General features: G+C 43.8%; 1 protein-coding gene across 1 annotated transcript in view; it reads left to right on the top strand.

Annotated features, from left to right (window-relative positions):
- The window catches only part of LOC146839230 (uncharacterized), a 67,057-nt gene extending 53,647 nt beyond the window's left edge, over positions 1-13,410 (top strand). Inside the window, exons 2-4 of the mRNA XM_085603255.1 lie at positions 1,324-1,387; positions 5,724-5,777; positions 7,576-13,410. Coding sequence (XP_085459381.1) covers positions 8,792-10,192 — 1,401 coding nt within the window. The 5' untranslated portion in view covers positions 1,324-1,387; positions 5,724-5,777; positions 7,576-8,791 and the 3' untranslated portion in view covers positions 10,193-13,410. The remainder of the gene's footprint in view (positions 1-1,323; positions 1,388-5,723; positions 5,778-7,575) is intronic.
- Positions 13,411-13,764: the final 354 nt, after the last annotated feature.

Raw genomic sequence — 13,764 nt, 5'->3', positions numbered from 1 at the left:
GGGAAGTAATTTAATATATATCAATTAATTTATAGTTTTAATTATTTGATATTTATGTATTTAAAATGTTATACTGTTAATTATGATAAATGATGTATTGTTAATTATTTATTAATTGGTCCATAAACATTATTAATTAATTATTCATTATGTTATTTGTGTCACTGTTTTAAGAGTGGGTTGTGGGTTGATAAGGGAGTAGGCTGGGAAGTAATTTAATTTTAATATATTATTTTTTATAATATTTATTTTAAGTTGTTTTATAGTGTGAATTAATGCATTGATTGTTTTTAAATTGCTTGTTCATTTTAATTAATTAATTATAAATTAATTATGTTAATAGTGTTATGTTTTACAATATTGGTGGTGTCATTTATAGGCCAATATGGTGGGAGGTAATTTTTTTTTAATTAATTAATTGTTTTTTAATTAATTTGAAATATTTAGCTTGATTGGGAATAGTAAATTATTCTCCTATGCAATCCAACACTTTCCCTACTGTTGCACTCGCTGGAGTGGAAATAGTAATTGTATTCCCTCCGCTATCCAACATTTTCCCTACTGTTGCTGCTATTGTAGTGTCAAATGTTATTGTAAAATATTAAAAATATTTAATATTTTAAATTAATATATATATATTTTATTTTTATTTTATTGGTGTGTCTATATATATATATATGTATATATGTATGTATATATATGTATTTATTATTTGTATTATGTTTCTAACATGTTATAATTTATTATAATAATTATTTATAAATATTAAGTACATTTATATATTATATTTTGTATATTTGTATGTTTACGTTTTTTTAACATATTTATTGTTCATAATTTTAAACATTTTCTAATCATTGTAACTTTTTTTATTATATATAGTATTTACTCTACTTTACATTATTTTCACACATTTAAAAAAAAACGATATTTTTAACAACAATATTTTCCCCCCGCTATTTTTGTACTTACCGTTATGTAGATAGGACTCCAATATTTTGGGCAATTATATTTTTGTCACGATATCTTTGTACTTTGATATTTTCTTTGTCGATATTCTGTCAGTGATCCATTGTAGTGCAAGGTTTGGATTTGGAGGGTGTTGAGTCTTGTGGGTTTGGTCGTAGATACCAGACGAATAAAAAGGTTTTGAAAAACATACTATTATACACCGACCGAAGGTGCTTTACAATGGTTTTGTAGAGAACAAGAGTTTGTTTTCCTTTGTCAGTTAAGGCAGTTGTTTTGGAAGATGAGATGGAGTGTGATTCATGTTTGATTCATTAAGCTCTTGGGTGAAGAGTCTCTTTTCTTCCTTTCAAGGTATTCTGGGACCGGCCAGGTGGTGCGCTGCCTCCCTCAGAGGAATAAACAAGATAACCATTAGGTAACGTTTCCTAGTGCCTTCTGTTTCCTTTTCTTTTATTTCTTCTCAAGTCTCTCTCTGAGTCTCTCTCTGTGTCTCTGTTTTTTATCTCTCTTCAGCTTCAAGAATTTGACTCCCTCTCCAGACCATTCTCAAGCTATATAGCTTATGATCTTAAAAAAAAAATGACATGGCTTTTACGTAGTCCTCTTCCTTATTTGTTTTTATGCTAGCTGTTTTAAGCGTGTTTCCTTACAAATGTTGGTATACTCCAGGGTCAGGCTAATTATCTCCAGTTTCATAAATTGTGTGATGTTTTTGTTATAATTAACCTATTTGGTGCAACCCTCCTTTCCCCCTTTGTCCTGCCATGTTTGGAATGATCTATTATCTGTTGGCCTGAAGGTATGGATGCTCAATCGATCAGTCAGTCAGGGGCTTGTAAAGCATGCTACTCACCTGTGACGGTCTCAAGGAGCGGGAGGGGGCAGCCTCGGGTCAGCCGAAAAGCATGGTCTTGAGGCTCTTCCTGAAGGTGTGGAGGGTAGGGGAGCATGTGATGTTGACTGGGAGCTCGTTCCAGGCCTTGGCTGTGATGTAGGAGAAGACTCTTCCACCTGCTCTGGTTCTGAGGACGCGCAGGGTCTCTGCTAGGGCGAGGTCAGCGGAGAAGAGGTTTCTTTTGGGTACATGGAAAGAAATTCTTTTGGTGAGGAATTTGGGTCCGATATTCTGGAGGGATTTGTAGGTGTGGGTGTGTAGCTTGAAGGTAACTCTCTTCTCGACCGGGAGCCAGTGGAGGTCTTGCAGGTGTTGGGTGGTGCCGAGGATGAGTCTGGCTGCGGTGTCCTGGATGGTCTGGAGTTTGTGTAGCAGGGATTTGTTGATTCCAGCTTAGAGGACATTTATGTAGTCCAGTCTGCTCGTTATGAGTGCGTTGGTGACGATCTTTCTGGCTTTGTGGGGGATCTATTTGAAGGTCTTGAAGGATGCGGAGGGAGTTGAAACAGGTGGAGGCGACAGCGTTGATCTGGCGAGTCATAGTGAGGGAGGAGTCTAGAATGATGCTTAGGTTTCGGGCGTGGTCCGTCGGGGTGGGTGGGTTTTCGAGGGCAGAGGGCCACCAGGTGTTGTCCCAAGTGGAGGGGGATTGTCCAAGGATGAGTACCTCAGTCTTCTCCGAGTTGAGCTTTAGGCAGCTGTTGCTCATCCAGGCTGCGACGTCTTTCATTACTTCCTGGAAGCTGAGTCTGATGTCTTCGGGGATCTCCATGAGGGAGAGGATGAGCTGGGTGTCGTCAGCGTAGGTTACTATGCTGAGTCCGTGCTGTCTGATGATGGTGGCAAGGGGGGACATGTAGATGTTGAAGAGCGTGGGGCTGAGCGATGATCCTTGAAGTACCTCGCAGTTGATCTCTGTGGGTTCGGAGAGGAAGGGGTTGGAGTCTGATCCTTTGGGTTTTGCCTGCAAGAAAGGAGTGGATCCAGTCGAGGGCGGTTCCCCGTATGCCGGCGTCATGGAGTCTGGCTGCAAGAGTGCAGTGGGAGACGGCTGCTGGGAGGTCTAGCAGGATGAGGGCCGCGGTGTTGCCCTGGTCGAGCAGCCTGCGGATTTCGTCGGTGGCGGCGAGGAGGGGTCTAGGTGCTGTGGTTGCTGTGGAATCTGGACTGGGAGGAGTCTAGGATGGCGTTCTCGTTGATGAAGGAGGTCAGCTAGGCGTTGACGAATTTCTCTGTGACTTTGGCTGCGAAGGGAAGGAGAGAGATGGGCCGGTAGTTTTTTCAGGTCAGTCTGGTCCACCGAGGGTTTCTTGAGGAGGGGCATGACCTCAGCCCGCTTCCAGCCATTGGGGAAGATGCCGAATTCGAAAGTGGCGTTTGATTGTGCGGCGTAGTTCAGGTGCAATGGCGGTGGCAACTCTGTGGGAGGTATGCGGCGGGCAGTGGTCCTTGGGGGCTCCTGAATGGGTGCTCTTCATGGTCTTTGTGGTGTCTTCGGTGGTGAACGGTGTCCAGGCAGTGATGGTGGGCTCGATGTCGTTGCTGGAGGGGAGGGTGGTTTCTGGAGTCCATTCGCTGAAATTGTCATAGAGGGTCTTAATTTTCAGGTGAAAGTAAGAGCTGAGCTTGTTCCAGAGGCCCTGGGACAGTGTGATGTCTGTGGCTTCGTTGGGGGGTTTGGTGAACTGCTGGATGATGTTGAAGAGTTCCTTTGGGTTGCTGGCATTGGTGAGGATATTGTTCCGCATGAAGGTCCTCTTGGTGGCTCTCATGAATTGGTGGTATTCTGTCATGGCTTGCTTGTCGGTGGTCAGGCCTTCGGTGTTTTTGCTGTTTCTCCAACGTTTCTCGAGACGTCTGCAGGCACGTCTGGCTTCTTGGAGGTTGGTGGTGAACCAGGCAGCCTTCAGGGGGCGTTGTCTGTCGGTATGGCGGCGGGGTGCGAGTTTGTCTGCGCAGCTGGTGATCCAATGGTGTAGTTCCGTGGCTGCAGAGTTGGCGTCTGTCGTGGCGGCAGGGGGGGTTGAGGATGAGTGTGGAGTTGAGGTGCTCCTCTGTGATCTTGCTCCAGTTCTTTCGAGCTGGGCGCGGGGCGGGCTTGTGTGCAGTGGTGGTGCTGAAAGAGAAGTGTATGCTGTGGTGATCTGTCCAGAGAGGGTGCAAGGTGTGGCTGAAGTGGAAGTTGGTCCCTCCTGTGAAGATGGGGTCAAGGGTGTGTCCAGCCTTTTGGGTGGGGGTGGTGATGAGCTGCTTCAGTCCGAAGTTGGCGAGGTTGTCCAGGAGGGCGGTGGAGTCGGGGTCGCTGCGGTTGTCGAGGTGGAAGTTCAGTTCATGGCGTGGGGTGCCATAAGGTCAGCAATGGCGGTGGTGAAAGGAGCGCGAGGCCCAGGGGGTCTGTAAGCGAGGGTGCCACGTAGCGTAGTACTGGGGCTGGTCAGGATCTGGAATCGGAGGTGTTTGGTGTTGGAGAAGGAGTCGTTCGTCCTTGAGGTGGAGAGTCGGAGGGAGCTCTTCTGTGCAAGGGCAAGTTCTCCTCCAGGGCGGTGGGGGCGGTCCTTCCTCTGGATCGTGTAGCGTTTGGGAATGGCGGTGGAGATGTCAGGGCAGAGGTGGTGTTTGTCCAGGTTTCTGTGAAGAAGACAACATCTGGCGAGAGGGTGTTGAGGAGGTCCCAGATCTCTACGGCGTGTCTGTGCAGGGCGCGTCCGTTGAGGAGGATGCACTTCAGGGCTTTGGTGGAGCGGGCGTCCGGCGTGGGTGCGGCGGCCGTGAGTGTGATGTGGATGGTGAAGGAATGTCGGCAGTGTCAGCAGGAGAATTGGCTGTGGGTGGTGTTCGGTGGCGACAGCTGGCAGCTGTTGTTCCTTCTGGGATTGAGTGCGAGGAGGGCATCTGGCTCATAGCGGTGGAATGTGGGAGATTCAGGGTCCCTGGCGCTGGTCGCGGTAGGGACGCAGACGGGTGCAGATGGGCTTGCCTTTGGCACACCAGCAGCACGCCCGCTGTGCGCAACAGCCATTAAACAGGGGAACGGATGGAGCGAAGTGCAGCTGGGAGGCGGGAGCGGGAAAAGAGGCAGGGGGGCTGCGGGGGCAGCAGCGGGGAAGAACGGGCGTGAACAGGAACGGAGGCGGGGAAGATCAGGGGCCAGAAAGCGTAGAGGCAGCAGAAGGCTATGAGCAAGAAATAAGGAAACTCGAAATGAAGCAGAATAAGAAGTAAGGCAAAAAAGGGGAGTAGAAGCTAATAAAAGAACTGTTGAACTCTGCCAGTGTATTCTCTTCATAACAGTTTTCTTCTTTCTGCCTCTTACTTTAGGGCTCTTATAAATACTAAGGTTTATGTGGCAAAGTGTGCCGCCACATATGGTCGTTGTAGCAGTGGCCAGCCACCCCATGTTCCCGCAAACCTCCCTCATCAATTTTTGAGATCCCACTAACCCTGGCACCCACCTGATGTAGCCACATTCCTCAAGGAATACGAATGTGGTGGAATCCTACCGCAGGTCTAGTCCCTTCTTGGGTTGGGAGGCACTGGGCCATGAGTACGCTTCAGTCCCGTGTTCGCCAGCAGTCCCTTGACTGTCTACATAGTTGTTTCCTCTATACCATGTGATTCTATCCTCCCCTCAGTCTGTTCATTCTTCGTCCTTCCTCTCTGGATCTGACTTCCACCTCTTTGCTTCCTCCCAGCCTGCCCTGTCCTGTTTGTCACCTCCAGGGCCACACTGGGTCTCTTTAAAGAAGGGTGGAAGATAGCCTATTTTTCCTTATTCCTCTGGTTTCTATAGTATTTGTCTTTTCTTATCCCATTTTAGTTTCCTTTCCCGTTATGCTGCTTTTTTTTCCTATTTCAGGTGTGGCAGTGTCTGGGTCCAGTCAAAGGAGTGTGACAAGTTCCGGGCCACCAGGTAAGTCCTTATCTTCCACATAATTTGAAATGGTAAATTCCACTGAGCTAAGTGGACACAGCCTCAGTCTACGGTGGTGATCCAGGGGAACAGGTGTAATCGGTGTAGAATCGGTTGTAGATTTATCAGAACCAGGACAAAAGATGGACCCAGTAGAAAGCTAGAGCACAGCGTGCAATAGTCGGAGTCATACATTCTTCAGCTGAAAGGTTTGACCTGCTCAATTTCACCAGCCCGTAAAGTGCGGAGGTAATCAGGAGATCTCAGTTCAGGGAAAAATCAGAGTTCAGACCGACAGCATGTCAGGCCCAGGATTTGCAAGGGAAAATAGCAGCGTGCCGTCCTTTTCCCACAGGGCAATTATACCTCCAAACGTTTTCAGTTCTTGCCAACAAAATAACTTGTACCCAGTTTGCATGATTTCCATTGGTCAAAATCCATGGTGCAACCGTGGTGTGATCGTTCTCTAACCCAATTCGTCCGGAACCCATACGCAATACCTTTGTTCAGTGTTCACTGTTCTTAACCCCTTCTGTGCTCATGACGGCCGGAGGCCGTCATGAGTAACGGCGGGCGTGTGCGCACGACGGCCAGGGGCCGTCGTAGCCACGTCCGCGATTGGAATGTCCAGCACTGCGGCGGAATTCGTGCCGCAGCCAAGGTGTTAAGAATGTGCAATATCACTTCCCTTCGGAAATAGGAAATACATTTGCAACTCAACGTGTCCACTCCACACGCTCTCTTCTGAGCTTGCAACAAAGTCAATACAATTTTATTCTAACAGAAAGGACGTCCATTTTTCAAACTGTAGGACAGAAACTTCAGCGATAATACTCGTAGCTACAGTGCAATCAGGACAACATTTTTAGTCTATTCGAAGGAAATGATGAAAGACAAAATACGTTTTAGAGGCCTACATGGAAAACCACTAAATCACTATTTTCTAAAGGAAAAACGTGCTAATATTGAAAACAGTAAAGAAATAGAGATGCATAAGAAATAATATGAAAACACCATTTCATTATACTTCTAAGCATAGCCTAATTACGTTTCATTAACAAACAAGCAATCACTTCCTCTCGGATTTAAATCTCAAAGAAAACATAAGCAGGACTCATTTTACTTGAGCATTTTCATAATCACATCTTGTTTTGAAACTACAGACGGCATTATTTCCTTCTACATTATTCCCATAGCACATTAGTAGGCTTCTCTCTCTGTCAGGAATGACTTAATCTCAAACCAGTTTGTGACCCTTCTGCATGCTTTTACGATGCAGTTTAAAACTCTCACGTGTTTCACGAGGCACACTGTTAGTCATGTTTCTTAAGTATGTATTATGTATTAGTATCACACCCAATGAGTAGGAATTGATTGAGCAAAACACTCTTAATAAAATAATCACGCTCCACCAGTGGCTCTTGAAGCAGTGATTACAACAAGGCAGATTCCTTTGTTCAATGAAATGTCCCTTCATGGATCCCTGAAATAAGGAATAGAAGAGTCCTTTAAATGGGCGGGTGAGTACACAACATCTGATAATTCATTAAAGGAGGTACAAATACCTTACTGTGATGCCAGTCGTCATCACAGAAAGAGTAAATTGTTGGTGTTGGATGCTTCTGAGAATCTGTGTCATGATGCATGTGTAACTTGTGTCTCTCTACAGTATTCACTACTTTTGTTCTCACGACATTGAGTTTCAGTGGTCCCATGTTCCCTGTCTATGCAGTATCCATGAACTGTTTCACCCCCTTGGAGTGCAACTCATTTATAATTTCTAACTCTATTTTTACAGGTCACTGAAGCAACAAAAGAAAAAGAAATGTTGCAATGTTGGAAACATTTTTAAAAAGGGTTATTTTGAGGGAAGTAGTAACATTCTAGATCTCTAAAGAAGAAACCAGTTCTGTGCGCCAGGAGTGGTGAGGAATTTGGTGCGGAAGAAACTGCTGAATGTGAAAGTGATTTATCGACTTTCTTGCAATCATTATTTGTTGTCAAACCCTCGAAGTACAATGACCAGGAACTTTTACCAAGTGTCAGTTATTGGGATTGAATAACCTCTGAAATAATAACTGTGCCCGCAAGTAAATTGAAAATCTACTGCAACTACTAATTATAAGAATATTTTCACTAAAAGGAAACATTTCACGATTGGTCGAGCAAAGAACATTGGCAACAACTGATCCTCACACAGAGCACTTGGGAATAATCAGTGTTGGATGGTTTATGAGAAATGCCCTGGAGACCTAAGCCTCTCCCAGCAAATCAGTCTCCGTAGACGTGACGTGATGTGACAGAACTGCCAGGAAGGCTAATAACCTCGTTTACAAGAGCGAGCTTTTGTCTCCGTCGCCTGTGATTCAGAGAGAAAGCATTGTATTTAAAAAATAACTGAAAATGTTCTTCTCAGATGTCATTACATCAAACACACTGGATTAATATCTACAATATAGAAAGCTTTCCCCCCCCAACTCTGTCTCTTGGGTTGATCTTTGTTGTTTCCAAGTGTGCCGGACCTCCAAAGTTAATGGTGTACCTTTTTGGGCCTCACCGGAATAGGAAGCTTAAAAAGGGCCAGTGTTACACTATTGATAATTCGGAAACTACCCGAGCATGTTTTAATCCCTGTTCATTACTTGTATAAAAAATTTACCTCACTTGTAAGTACTAATCCCCAAAGACCCTATCAGTGCTTTTAAAACTCCTAAATTAAATGCTATAAACTGCAGTCAGAATGAGCTTAATTCTACTTGAGAGAATCCTTGTGGGCATAACTTGGAGAAAATGAATCTATGAGGGCATCTTAATAGAAACAAGGGGCCCCTTAGTGAAAGTTTGTAAGACAAGTTAGATAGGGTGGCTTCAAAGGTAAGAACATTGATCTCCAAATAAAAGCTATAATTAGTTAAATTCAAATGTGAAGAAGAGCTTTGGCAGCGTAGTTTAGAAGTTAATGCTGAGTTTTAACATAAACAAGTACAGACTCCGGAATCAGATTCAGTCTTAAGATGGCCTGTGTCCAGGAACAAACCCAACTTGGAGATACAAACAACTTGAATAAGAGCAATGAATGTGAGAACAGCTTTAGTTATCAATCCCACCTCACTGGACATGAGAAAACTAGCGCTGGACGAAATCCTGAATGCCAGAAAGGCTTCAGTCGGAAAAGCGATCTCATTCAACATGTGAGAATCCACACTGGGCGCAAACCTTATCAGTGCAATGAATGCCAAAGAAGCTTTAGTTTTTTAAGCAGTCTCACTCAACACAAGAGAATCCACACCGGGCAAAAACCTTATCAGTGCACTAAGTGCCTGAAGTGCTTTCGTCAGAAAGACCATCTCATTCAACACGAGAGAACTCATACTGGGCTCAAACCGTATCAGTGTTCTGAATGCTGGAAAAGCTTCAGTCAGAAATCTACTCTCTCACAACATGCGGTAACTCATACTGGGCAAAAACCTTATCAGTGCTCTGAATGCTGTAAAAGCTTCAGTCGGAAATTCAGTATTACTTTACATGAAAGGACCCACACAGGGCAAAAACCTTTTCAGTGCTCTGAATGCAGGGAAAGCTTCAGTCAGAAATCTGGTCTCGCTCGTCATGAGAGAACTCACACTGGACTAAAACCGTATCAGTGCTCTGAATGCTGCAAAAGCTTCAGTCAGAAATCTGGCCTCGCTCGTCATGAAAGAACTCACACTGGACTAAAACCGTATCAGTGCTCTGAATGCTGGAAAAAGTTCAGTCAGAAATGTGATCTCGCTCGCCATGAGAAAACTCACACTGGACTAAAACCGTACCAGTGCTCTGAATGCTTGAAAAGCTTCAGTCAGAAATCTGGTCTCACTCAACATGAGAAAACTCACACTGGACTAAAAACATATGAGTGCTCAGAGTGCCAACAAAGCTTCAGTTGTAAGGCCAGTCTCATTCAACACGAGCGCATACACACTGGGCAAAAACCTTATCAGTGCTCTGAATGCTGGAAAAGCTTCAGTCATAAATATGGTCTCACTCAACATGAAAGAACTCACACTGGACTAAAACCGTATCAGTGCTCTGAATGCTGGAAAAGCTTCAGTCACAAACATGGTCTCATTCAACATGAAAGAACTCACACTGGACTAAAACCGTATAAGTGCTCTGAATGCCAGAAAAGCTTCAGACAGAAAATAGCTCTCACTCTCCATGAGAGAACTCACACAGGGCACAGACCTTATCAGTGCTTTGAATGCTGGAAAAGCTTCAGTCAGAAATCTGGTCTCGCTCTTCATGAGATAACTCACACTGGACTAAAACCGTATCAATGCTCTAAATGCCAGAAAAGGTTCAACTTGAAAAAAAGTCTCACTAGACATGAAAGAACTCACACTGGGCAAAGACCTTATCAGTGCTCTGGATGCTAGAAAAGCTTCAGTCAGAAGTCTGGTCTCACACAACATGAGAAAACTCACACTGGGCAAAACCTTGTCATTGGTCTAAGTGCCAGTGAAGCATGTGCGGGAGACTGTTTGATTCAACATGAGAAAATCCACAGGGAAAAAAATTATCAGTGCTCTCAGTGTGACAAAAATTTCAGTTATAAAAGCAACCTCTCTACATGACAGAGACAATGTGGGAGAGTAAAGGGTGCTCTGAGGAGGAGTTTTCAGCATTGCAAAACCTTCACATGAAGCAGTCACAAAGACATCAATCAATTTATCGTCCAACAAACTGTTTACTGAGAAAAGCGCACAGCTAGGGATTGAAATTTGTGAATTAACCTCATTCCTTAGTGACTATTTGTGGCCTCATTCCATTCAGTGTATTTTGCTCCCTAAGTGTTAATAAACCATGGCTCTGACCCACCAAGTCCATTTGATCCTGAACTTTGAGGCCACGCCTCCAAGGATCTGGAATCCAAGTAACCTCAAACTGCAGCCTTCATGAACCTCACCAGGGAGCTAATCTTTAATATGTTCAACTAGGGTGGAGCGCCCCCTGTATAAAAATATATGGAATATTTCGAATGTTTTTTAAACTTAAAAAAAGAAATCTTTTTAAGTTAAATATTATTGTAAATTAATTGTATGTACTTTAAATGTAGAACAAAATGCTTCAACACTATTAACTTGTATTTTAATTAAATATTTAATTGATTTTAAATGTGTTAAAAATGTTTTTTAAAGATTTGTTTAAAAAATCCCACTAAAAGTAAAATCACTGTATTTTCTTACTATGTACTAAATTGCCTTACGTACCTCTGTTCAGATGGGACACAGCCTTACAAAAAGTTTTGTATAGAATTAATTGTTTTTTTTTTAAAAAGACAAAGGGCCATATGTAGGTAGCTAAATACCGGTCGGTAACGGCCGAAATTCGGTAAATATCCCGTTACCGACCGGTATTTAGGCATGTGAGATGTAGGAGGCATGAATTAAGGATTCGGTAATTTACCGAATCGGTAATGGATCAGTAAAATACTTTCAAAAAGCTATATTTGGCTGATTTAAAAGTGCCATGTGGCAGACATACATGCCCACATGTGCACACATGCACGAATCAGGGGTGCAACAGGGTGTCAATGTGACACCCTGCCACCCAAGGATATGCTTCCCCTATTACCGATTCGTTATTTACCGAATCGGTAATAGTAAATGGCTTCCCATTCATTCCTCCAGGCCCATAGGAATGAATGGGAAGGGATGCATTATTACCGATTCGGTAAATACCTATTCATAAATACCGATATTTACCGAATCGGTAATAATTACCGATTGTTTACCTACATACTATTTACCGATTCATAAATACCGAATCGGTAAAATTCGGTATTTATGAATCGGTAAATAGCATGTTACCTACATATGGCCCAAAATAATTTAAAATAATGCATCTTTATTCCTTATGAGGTTCTATTTTTAGGTCTCGGCTAGACAGTGCTTGCGCTGTCTCAAAGAGACATGTTTATTTCCTTTATGGGCTTCAGACCACCCACAGACTTACCATTTGCTGGCTCCACCATCGACCTGATATAACTTATCCCCAATTCTCCATGGCATGCATTCGTCATGTCTCTACCTGCGTTTAGCCCTCCCCGAGAGCATGGACCAATTACTACTATCCATACCCAGCTGCCATTTTAGCATTTGTTATCAGTGCTACTTTTTCCTTTAATTTAGAGCACTTGAGACGAGCGCTCATGTTTATGGAGCACCGCTGTAAACAGGGATGAAAATCTTGTTCTTATCTCATAACGTTTGCTGTCCATTCAAACACCGAGATCAAATGTTAGACGCTGTCTCATCTGCTGACTGCTCTCATATACAATGGCTCTGCCCTGTGTTCTGCCTCTGTGCCTCTCGTCCCTTACATTGTTTTCTGCACCCCCCACCCCATACAGTTCATTTGCGCCTCACAATGCGCATGAAAGATGAACACCGAGATCAAATGTCAGACGCTGTCTCATCTGCTGACTGCTCTCATACACAATGGCTCTACCCTGTGTTCCGCCCGTCTGTTTCGCCCCATTCACGTTACCTGCACCCCAACACCACCACCACCATACAGCACGTTTGTGCCTCACAATGTGCATGAAAACTGAAGACCGAAATCAAATGTCAGACGCCGTCTCATCTGCTGACTGCTCTCATATACAATGGCGTCGCCCTGTGTTCTGCCTCTCTCGTCCCTTACACCGTTTTATGTGCCACCCCCCCCCACACCATACAGTGCATTTTCTTCACAATATGCATGAAAATTGAAGACTGAGATCAATTGTCAGATGCTGTCTCATCTGCTGACTGCTTTACCCTAAAAGAAGTGCAGCACGAGGCCGCTTAAAAAAAGGAAAACAAAGGAACAAATCTTGCGCAGCTCTCCCCAGCACAGCAAGAGAGCCCCTGCTACTGTATTTACTGCTTTCTCAGAAAATCACCCCATAATACCTTCGGGGCCTTGCTGTTTAAACACTTTTTGGCCCATTTCTCTGCTTGTGGTTGTCCCAGGATGACGGGACCACCACCAAAAAGTCAACACAACGCATCCTTTCTATTAAAGGTACTGTCATAGTCCTCACCCTAAGTTGGGGGACTCCAAAATGATCACCTCCCCTGGATTTCCGTGTCTTTTTGAGCTCTCCCATGGCTGTAGCTTTTACTCTACAGCCGGTAGTGTTTCAACCTCTGGGGGCCACATGCATGGTAATTTAATGGCATTTAATTAGACCTGGAAGGCCTGGAAATCCACAAATGTGATGTTGATCTTATACCCTCAAGGGCCTGACTATATGGTTGCAATGCAATGCTTTTTCAATGTGATGCCCTCTATGGGTTGTTTTTACCATTGCAGCTTTGATATCAAACCCATGAAAGAATACACAAAGACAAGGTTCATTACTGATTCATTCTTAATGGGGTTACCATGATAATTGCAAATGTTTTATTGATTACCACAGTAACTAACGATTTTTGCAAAAGGTATGTGTTTATTGCAAAACAATTGATATAACTAACTAGAGATGTTTGGGTGACCCCTCTAAGGGGTCCCCAGTGAGTCCGCAAGGCATCTATGGTATGTTCCATCTTCCAATGTACATATTTGTAAATTATTGTGCAGTATTTAGTAGTGTGTGTAATAAATGTACTTCTCATTTTTCTAAAGAAAATGTACTGACTGGACAATCCGTTATTGGGTGTTATAATTGCGTGACAGTGATTGGTGATTACTAGCCCACACCACCTCCCTTGAGTAGGCCTTGGACTGCTCTGCCAGCTAACCTGTGAGAGTCAAGCACTACAATAGCGTGTTTGGTTCCCAGTGAAGACAATTGTGGACAAATCTTTATGTAAGCCTGACTGCTCAGTGCCAAACTACCAGAAGTTGAGCACAGGTTTTGCAGCGTGATTCTTTCTGTATTCACTATGCTGTGCATTATTCCACCATCTAGTGGTTGGGTCCGGAATTGTAGTCTTTTTTCTCGCTTTTTTTTTTTTCTCTC

Source organism: Triturus cristatus, chromosome 4_2 (assembly GCF_964204655.1).
Source record: "Triturus cristatus chromosome 4_2, aTriCri1.1, whole genome shotgun sequence".
Classification (NCBI taxonomy): domain Eukaryota; kingdom Metazoa; phylum Chordata; class Amphibia; order Caudata; family Salamandridae; genus Triturus; species Triturus cristatus.
This window is presented reverse-complemented; position numbering and strand designations above follow the sequence as displayed.